Source organism: Pygoscelis adeliae, unplaced genomic scaffold (genome assembly GCF_000699105.1).
Source record: "Pygoscelis adeliae isolate BGI_AS28 unplaced genomic scaffold, ASM69910v1 Scaffold669, whole genome shotgun sequence".
NCBI lineage: Eukaryota > Metazoa > Chordata > Aves > Sphenisciformes > Spheniscidae > Pygoscelis > Pygoscelis adeliae.
Genome location: NW_008825439.1, coordinates 140,608 through 149,013, shown reverse-complemented (window position 1 = coordinate 149,013; position 8,406 = coordinate 140,608). Strand labels below are relative to the sequence as shown.

Sequence of the window (8,406 nt, the reverse complement as noted above, 5' to 3'; positions counted from 1 at the left end):
GTTTTTCTTTAAAAAAAAAAAGAAAAGAAAAGAAAAAAAGACGACGAACGCACCCATTCCCTTTTCCGAGCCCTTTTACAGCATGCAGGTTTAATAGAGTTTTGCTTTGTCTTAATACCTGTTTTTTTTCCTCATCTGGTTTATTTTAAACACATCACGATGTGTAGGAATCTCTAAATATACCGCAAATATAAACAAAAAAAAAAAAGAGGAAAATATATAATATATAACAGTAGTCTAAAACATAAAGTGCACGGCAATGGCTTTGCACGACTTCTACACAGCCAGGGTGGGCACGGCCGAGCCCGGCGGGGAGAGGGGCGCGGGTCCCACCGCACCCCGGCCCCGCTCGTCCCACCCTTCCCATCGCAAAATTAAACAGAATCAGTGTCTTGATTGGCAAAGAGTGATTGGGGAGGGGGGGCAGCATCTTCGCAGTCAGAGATTTCGTCTTCCGAGGTGGTAAGTGGGGTCTGGCCACGATCAGCTTCTGGTTCCTGGCGCTGTCCGGAGCGGGGGGCCGCAGGGAAGGTGGGGGGCGGTTTCCTTGGTTGGTTTCCTCTGGTTTCTTTTTGGATCGCAAGCGCAGTCCACTCCCAGGAGAGAGGCAGAGATGGGGCGAGGATGGGGCGATGCGGGCTAGCCCGGGCCCTGGGACGCTGTTTGCAGGAGAACAGAGAGGAGGGGGGGGTTAGGGCAGGGCAGGGCTGGTGCCAAACTGGGGGTGCAAGCCCCTGCTCTGCTCCTGGCCCCCACTGTGACCACGGGCAGGTCACAGCCTGCTCCAGGTCTCCCTCTCCCGCCAGCGCCGTGCGGATGGGAGGGAGAGGGGGCCTGGGGTGCCTGCTCTGTCCCCGGGAGCGGTAGGCGTGCTTGCACAGCACCGGGCCCTTCGGCCAGATAGCCCCAGACCTGCCCCCGAAGCCGGGAAGCAAAAACCCAAGGGGAAAATGCAGTCAAGGAACTTCATTTATGCCGAGAGGAGCGCTTTTTTTTCTTTCAAAGCTTTTAAGGTGCTGACTAAAGGGTGGGCAGGCGATTTCCAACGCGGCTGTCCCCGCAATGCATGCGGGAGGAGAGCAGAGGCAGTGACCGAACCAGGCTCCGGCAGCCGGCACGGACCTTCTCCTTCCCAAAACCGCTGGGCAGCTGCCGCGGAGCCCCCACGCCGGGTACCCGAGCGGGAAGGGGGGAGAGGAGCAGCAGATCCCCGGGGAGACCCAGATCCAAGGCATTTGCTTGCCGATACAGTAACTCCCCGTGCAGGTGACTCACTCCCAGCCATGAATTAAAGATGAAAGCTGCCACAGGGGCTGAGCGCGGGTCTGACAGCTGCGGGGGGAGGAACAGGCTTTTATTTCTGGCTTTTTTTCACACCACAAAGCTGGTCGTGATCCAAACAGATAACAGAGCCTCAGCCCCACAGAGTGCCGGTGATGAGCACAAGCGTGAGGCCGGGGGTGGATGAGCGCTGAGCATGAGTCATTGCTGGCTCACTTATGAATGAGGGGTGGGAAGGAGGGGACAGAGCTGAGGAAAGAGCCGGAAGGAGGAGGGGGAAGCAGGGAGGGCCCTCAGCTTCCCCAAGGAGAGGAAGGGGCTTGGGCATGGCAGTGGCCCGGCCACGGGCGACGCGGCCACCTCCCAGACCCGGTGGGAGGTCCCACGGGGGCCTCTCTCAGGGACACCTCTGGAAACATCCCGGTGCTCAGCGTCCCGCTGCAGCCCAGCTCCTCTGCACGCCGGGGGCTTTGTGCTCCCCCCCACGCTGGGAGCAGCAGGGAGCAGAGCAGGGGAGAGAAAGCGGGGGGAATCCGGTGCCAGGGAAAGGGGTTGTCACGACAGCCTGACTGCAGCCCAGGAGGGGAGAAAGGATCACGACAACAGCTCTCGCCTGACATAGCAGCAGCTTGCAAGGAGGGGGTAGAGCAGAGCCAGGCAAGCAGCAGAGCAGGGAGCACAGGGGGGTCCCCACTGGGCTCTGCACCCCCCCAACACCACAGGGGATCCAGGCTCTGGGTGCCGGGGACATTTGCAGAGGGATGCTCAGGACCCAGACCCTTCCCCTCTCCACACCTGGGACTACAAAACACCCTTTCTAGCTCCCTCCTGCTGCCCACCGTTGGGGCGGGCTCAGACGTCCCCCCTCTTCCCTGGGCAGTCACCCCGGGTGGCCACCCCCCGCGGGGACCGCGCGGGGACGGGGCTGCCCCTACCTGAGGCTCCCGCCTCACTGCTGCTTGCAGGTGGAGAGCTTGCGGATCTTGCTGCTGGCAGAGCAGGCCTTGCGGGAGGGGTTGGAAGAGGCGCTTGCCCGCCGCTCTGCCTTCGATTTGGTGCTCAGCTGTCCCGTCTCCGTCCCGTTCATGCACACGGCCTTGGGCAGCCCTTTGCCGCGGCTCTGCCCGTTCTGCCCTGCCTCCTCCTCAGGCACCTGTCCTGCAAGGGAAGGGAGATGGTGAGGCAGAGGGAGGGCAGCGGCCCCAGGGCATCGCCTCCAGCAGAAGAGCAACCCTTCCCCTCGCTCAGAAGGCATGCTGCTCCTGAGGGAAATCAGAGCCCGTTTCTACACCTTTAAGGACCCCACAGGGGAGACAGCCCGAAGGGGGGATGCGTGAGGCAGGGAGCCCGAGACCACATCTCCCTCCCACCGAGGACTGGTTTTACCCCTGTTTCCCCAGCACACAAAAGAAAACCTGAGGCAGTGAACGAGAACCATGGGCACGGCCAGTCCCGGCCTCGAGGATGGCACACCCCCTCCTCCCCGAGCAGGCTGGGCAGCCGCCATGCCCACCCCGAACCCCCAGGCAGCAGCCCAGCTCCTGGCCAGGGAGCAGAGGGGCAGCGGTGGAGGAAGTCACTCCTCCTCCCTCCTGCCACCTCCTCTGGAGGACGGTGCAAGTCCCAGCCCCATCCACCGACCTGCGGCGTACCCAGGGGCTTGATGTGTTTGTAGAGCAAACAGCCATCTGCTTTCGCAGCGCAGAGGAAGGTCTGCTTCACCCACAGCAGCACGGCTGCGTCTGGCAGGGGCTGGGGGCACTGCCCGTTTAGGCAGTGATGCAGCAGCTCAAGCATGCCACCGTCCCCTAAAGGGGACACCCAGATGGGAGAATGGCCTCAGATCAGCCCCTCTCCCCTCCTCTGTGGGCCAGCTCAGCGTGACTCAGCACAGCAGATGAAGAGCCATTTCCAGAGGCATCTGCCCACTGCCATGGCTGGACGGGGCTCGGGTCACATCTATTCACCTGGGGAGTGATGAAGGGCCCCCCCGGCGCAGCCCTGGCCCGGAGCAGGAGGGGACACCGCAGCCCAGCGCTCTCACGGGTAACGTGGTGCATCCCCCAGCCAGACGCAGGGCTGATGAGAGAATTCATCAGGTTCCCAGCTCCCCCCCACCGGATCCAGCCGAGGCAATTTCCTTCCAGCAGGAACGTCACGCTCCAGGGCCCTTCAGTTATGACTCAGAGGTTTGAGTGGAAGCGAAGGCTGTAAGACGATTATGTATAATTTTCTTTAAAGGATGCTCAATCCTTTCTCCGCCAAGGCCAAACGGCACGTCATCTCTCTGTACTTGCGCCAATGATCACCCCACTGCTGCTGAGCTCGGGGAGGAAGGGGACACACGCAGGGATGGGGGCGGTGGGAGAGCCGCTTCTCCTCTGGAGGAGAGCAGCGGGATCCACCTTGGACCCCTGCGGTCTCCTCTGCCTCGCTGCATCCCTCCCGGGTACCGCTGCGGGCTCCCATCCGCTCCGCTCTGCTCCCATCCTCCATCAGGGGGCCCGGCACGTCCTCCACGGGTGAAGAGTCATTTGGGAAAGAAAAGCTGCAAGGGGACACAGAGGTCACCTTGTTCAGGCAAAGTCACCTTCAGCGCCCACCTTCCTCTCCCTGGAGGGCTCGTGCTGGGGAGAGGGATCAGCCTCGCTGAACACTCGCAGAGACCCGAAGCAGCAAAGGCAGCAGGAGCCCGGACCCAGCGCAGACCCACAGTTCCTCTGCCTGGTAGGGGGGACCAGCTTTGGTAAAGCCTCACCAGTGCAGAGACCGGGAGCAAAGTGGAGGCTGCAGCAGGGCAACACCCAGCAGGCTTTGGTAAAAATGCATCCTTGGAAATAAGGCAGCAGATTGAGCACTTCCATGGCCAGCATGGCCTGGCGCAGGCTGCGAGCGCCAGAGGACCAGGGTGCTCACCGGGGAGTGGATTTCTCCCCCTAAAAGCAGGCCTAGCTGCAGAGCTGGGCCCAGGCAGGAATTACCTTGAGAAATTACCCTGCTGATTGATCTATAGATCAAAGCAGGCAGTTCTTCAAGCTAGTCAGCTGCGCTCCCGGCTTGCTAAGAGCTCAGGAGCACCTTCCCAGTGCTGTGGTTTGGACACTCCAGCACACCAGAGCTGGGCCTCTGGCCGTGCAAAACAGGGTGAGGTACCGCTGGTCTACCAGAGGCTCGGGACAGGGGCCCAAAAACAGCGAGAGGGAGGACAGGACGGATCCGCCTATTGCAGGGCGATTCTGGGTTACAAGTACAATTGATTCCCCCACGGACCTGCTGGTGAGCGGCCCCTTATATCCCTCCCCGCTGGCTCCACCGAGTCTTGACACAGCTCCCAGTTACTGGCTTGTTGCCGCTTACCTGTGCCTTGCTGCGGGAGGAGACAAGGACTGACTCGCCAGGGACGGCTGCTGGCTTCGTGCACCCAAGCCTATCGCTGCCAGAGCCGATGGCACCCACCGGTCCAGCCCCGCACCTCCCAAGAAATACAGACCCAGCTCCTCGCACAGCTCACCACGACGGATGGAAGTACCTTGGACATCTGTCACTACCTCAAATACTTTCTGAAAACGACTGGCAAGGTGAGAGGCTCAGGAGCACAAAGCAGAAACGCTAGCCGTACCCAGCTGTGCACTTACAGACCTGCTAGTGATCTGATCGGCTTCCAGCTTCTGACCCCTTAAGAGGGGATGACTTGCTGGAGAAGGCTGAGACACCCAACCTCTAAGAGCTCCTCCGGGGATGGGGCTCTCCCCAGTGACTCGGAGCAGAGCAGCTCGCCGTGGGTCAGGCTGCAGCCCGAGGGCAGCGCAGCCTGGCCATACCCTCCACCCAGAGTTCAGGGTTTTTCCTCTTCTCCCTACATCCCAACTGCATGTCTGCAGAGCCTCAGATAACCCCATTCAGAGCAAAGCTGAACACTGATGCTTCCCCTCCCTCAGCTGAACTCTGGCCAAGTCCATTAACATTTCTGACTGGGGAGGGAAAAAAAATAAATCCAAACAGTTCATTTGTCTTTTGTGGGACTCTTCCCTCCTCCCCTTCCCACCCTGCTTGAAAAGCACAGTCCTGGGAGTCTATTATGGATACCAAGGAGGGAGGGTGAATCGCAAGCTAATTTTACCTCCTTCACCAATGACAGTTGCTGACGTTCAAATTAATGAAAATAAAAATTCAACATGGGATGAAGTCTTGGCAACTGTCTGCCCACGCGGAAGCCAGTGACCCAGTGCTGTGTCTGTTCGAACAGCTATATCCTACCTTACCATTACCAGCTGAACAGTGCTAAAAATAAAATAAATAAAAGGAGGGCTGAGAGAGGCATTGAGAACGTGCATGTTCATCCTTGCCACCTCTCACATTTCTTAATGGCTCCATCCAGCTCATTCAGGCACAAAAAAGGTTTCAAAATAAAACCGAAGAGCTTTTGAATTGCTGTTTGTCAGGCACAAACATGCATACATGATTTGCAGCTAGAAACGCACCTTTTCAAGCACCAGCCATTACTTAAAAGACTCCAGTCCTGGCTTTATTTTCCAGTCTCAGACTGAATGCTAAGAATGCAAAACAAAAAAAACCCAACACCCCCGAATCAAGCTATGCAGCCATTCGCCTCTGCAGGAGGATGGGGCTGCAGCAGAGGAAGGGGTTAATGGTAGGGGAGAAAAAAAAAAAGCAGAGCACAGCCTTCTAAATCTGAAACGCAGCACAAAAGCAACAAGCAAGATGCTTACATCCATTTATTGCATATGCTGCCTCTCTCCAAATAAGGCGGCAGCCACTTCTGGAGAGGATGCTTCGTCACGTGCTCAACGCCACCGTTATTCTCTCCTCAGCACTTCCCTCGGAAGAGATGTTTAACACCGATTGAACCAGGGGCACGTAACATTTAAAGCTCTCTATAGAGCTGCACAGATCTTTAAACAACCCTTTAAAAATAAAAGCACATTCTCAAAGCCCCTTCTTCCTCTGAAAACACAAGATTTAATGAGGTTCCCTCTTTTCCCCTCCCAAACTGAACACCCACTCCCACCTATGAGTCACTTGTACTCCTGCTCTCGCTGCCCAGCAGAACCACAACTGAATTGATCAGTCATTTACAAGTTTTTTTTAAATTTTTATTTTAATATGGCATCACTGTTAGAAATTTAACACTCGCGTGGAGCTGAGCAAGTTCAAAAGGATCCTGCAGGAAGACTTGGGTAAAAAAAGATTAACATTTATTATCTATGCAAGCTGCCCCCCTGCCTTTGCAAATGCCATGCAAGCCCACCAGAGCATACTGTACCACGCTAGGCTCCCTCCTCACCCCCATTCCTCCCATGAGCTTGTTTGAGTGTTGCACTTCTGGAGAGGGGATTTCTGTCCATCACGAACATTGAACCTGTAAACTGCACCTTCATATCCCATCTCACCAGCCCTCCTTCCCCTCCCCCCCCACTTTCTTTTTTTTTTATTTTAGGGGCTCTCTACAAGTCCTGTGAACAGCTTGACCTCCGTCACAGCCTGATCAGAAGTTGTAGGGTAAAGTAGAGAGAATGATCCATCACAGCGGACCGGTTCTCAGCTGTTCAGTGCTTAAGTCCAAATCAGATCTGTTCCTGCCGGGTTTGGGGCCACACTGGACTATGCTTTCTGTCCTTTCTAGGGCAAGCCAAGCCAGACGTGATTTGTCTGAGGGAGAAGAATTTGTTCCATGCTCAAATATGTTCCCAAATCAAGGGTGGCAGAGAGCCGCGTGTGTTCAGACTCAACGGCCTACCTAGGGCCCTGCCTGACAGCGACGGCTGCTCAGGAGCAGCATAAGAACAGCCAGTACAGAGAAAGCCTCCTCCTGCTCTGGATGGTTCCCTGGGGACTTCCTGAGCTCTAGCCCACATCTGGACCGCTGTGTTTTGATAGCCCCCAAAGAATCCACCCCTCATGGGCACATCCAACTCAGCCACCAACATTACAAAAGCATAACACCCACGTGCTGGGAAGAGGACATTCAGACTGGCTAGAAACAACGCTTTATTTCACTATCTACCTAAGCAATTAAGAACAACTCTTGAAATAACTGAAGGGTTAAAACCTATCACCGTTCACCAGTTAAGTTAAACCAAAATCATGTCTACCCCACCCACCCTGGCTAACCGTAACATGGGAAGTGCTGGTCTGTGGGGCCACAATTAACCTTTAGGTCTCTAAATCCCTCTGAAACAGCACAAGTTACACATGAGAACTTAAAAAAAAAATCTTGCAGTAATTTGCCTGTCACCTTCTGAAATGACAGCTCTTATTTGGGTTTAAATACTGCTGTTTGCATTAGGAGTGTATAATAGCTGATATCACCGTTCTGGAGATGATCTCCCACTATCACAGTCACCTGCCTGTGTGTGGGGGTACATCCACCTCAGCTGGCAGATAGACACGGCTGCTGGAGGAGCCCCTGCACCAGCACGGGCCAGGCTCCTGGGCGCGCACGGGGCAGTAACGCTGCCCGTGGGATGCAGCCGCAGCCACCCACGACACCGACAGTCGAACGGCAGGAAGGTGTGCACGTGTGGGCACAACGCTTCGCCCACTCAGCGCGGAGGGCTCAGCGCCAACCCTCACCCGACCGAGAAGAGGATCTCGCACGCTCTGCTGCTGTTCTTCAGAGGGAGGGCAGAGCATGGTGTTTTTCCAAACACAGACGATAACGTGCAACACCCAGCTGCAGTGCCACAGGCCAGAGACCCTCAACAGCAACCAGGACACACAGCTCTGTCCTGGGCTTGCTGGACACACAACCACTCTCCGATGTTGGAAGTCTGCCTAAGCTTCCACTTTTTAGTCACACTGAAGTGCATAAACCAGACAGCAAAGCAGGCTAATCACCACTGGAAAAGTTAAAAAGAAACAAAACACTTTAAAGAGAGTGAGAACAGACAGGAATGCATCTTCTGTACAAAATCATTCGTGGGGCAGGTCTGCAGGAATGGGCTGGATTTCAGAAGCTGAGTAACCCACTCGGAAAGGGGTCACAAACTGTCTTCCTCTGCAGCGTGCTGAACCCCTACAGCTACCCTTTGCTTAAAAATACAAAGCCAAAAATTAAAGAACGATTCCCTTGCAGAACAGTTATCTGCTTTTGAAATAATACAG

At 55.9% G+C, this 8,406-nt stretch overlaps 1 protein-coding gene across 1 annotated transcript in view; it reads right to left on the bottom strand.

Moving 5' to 3' along the window:
• Positions 1–52: 52 nt before the first annotated feature.
• Positions 53–8,406, bottom strand: part of STK11 (serine/threonine kinase 11) — a 45,953-nt gene continuing 37,599 nt past the window's right edge. The window contains exons 9-10 of the mRNA XM_009331172.1: positions 2,217–2,439; positions 53–659 (exon numbers count right to left, since the gene is read on the bottom strand). Of these exons, the coding sequence (XP_009329447.1) occupies positions 2,231–2,439 (209 nt within the window). The 3' untranslated portion in view covers positions 53–659; positions 2,217–2,230. The remainder of the gene's footprint in view (positions 660–2,216; positions 2,440–8,406) is intronic.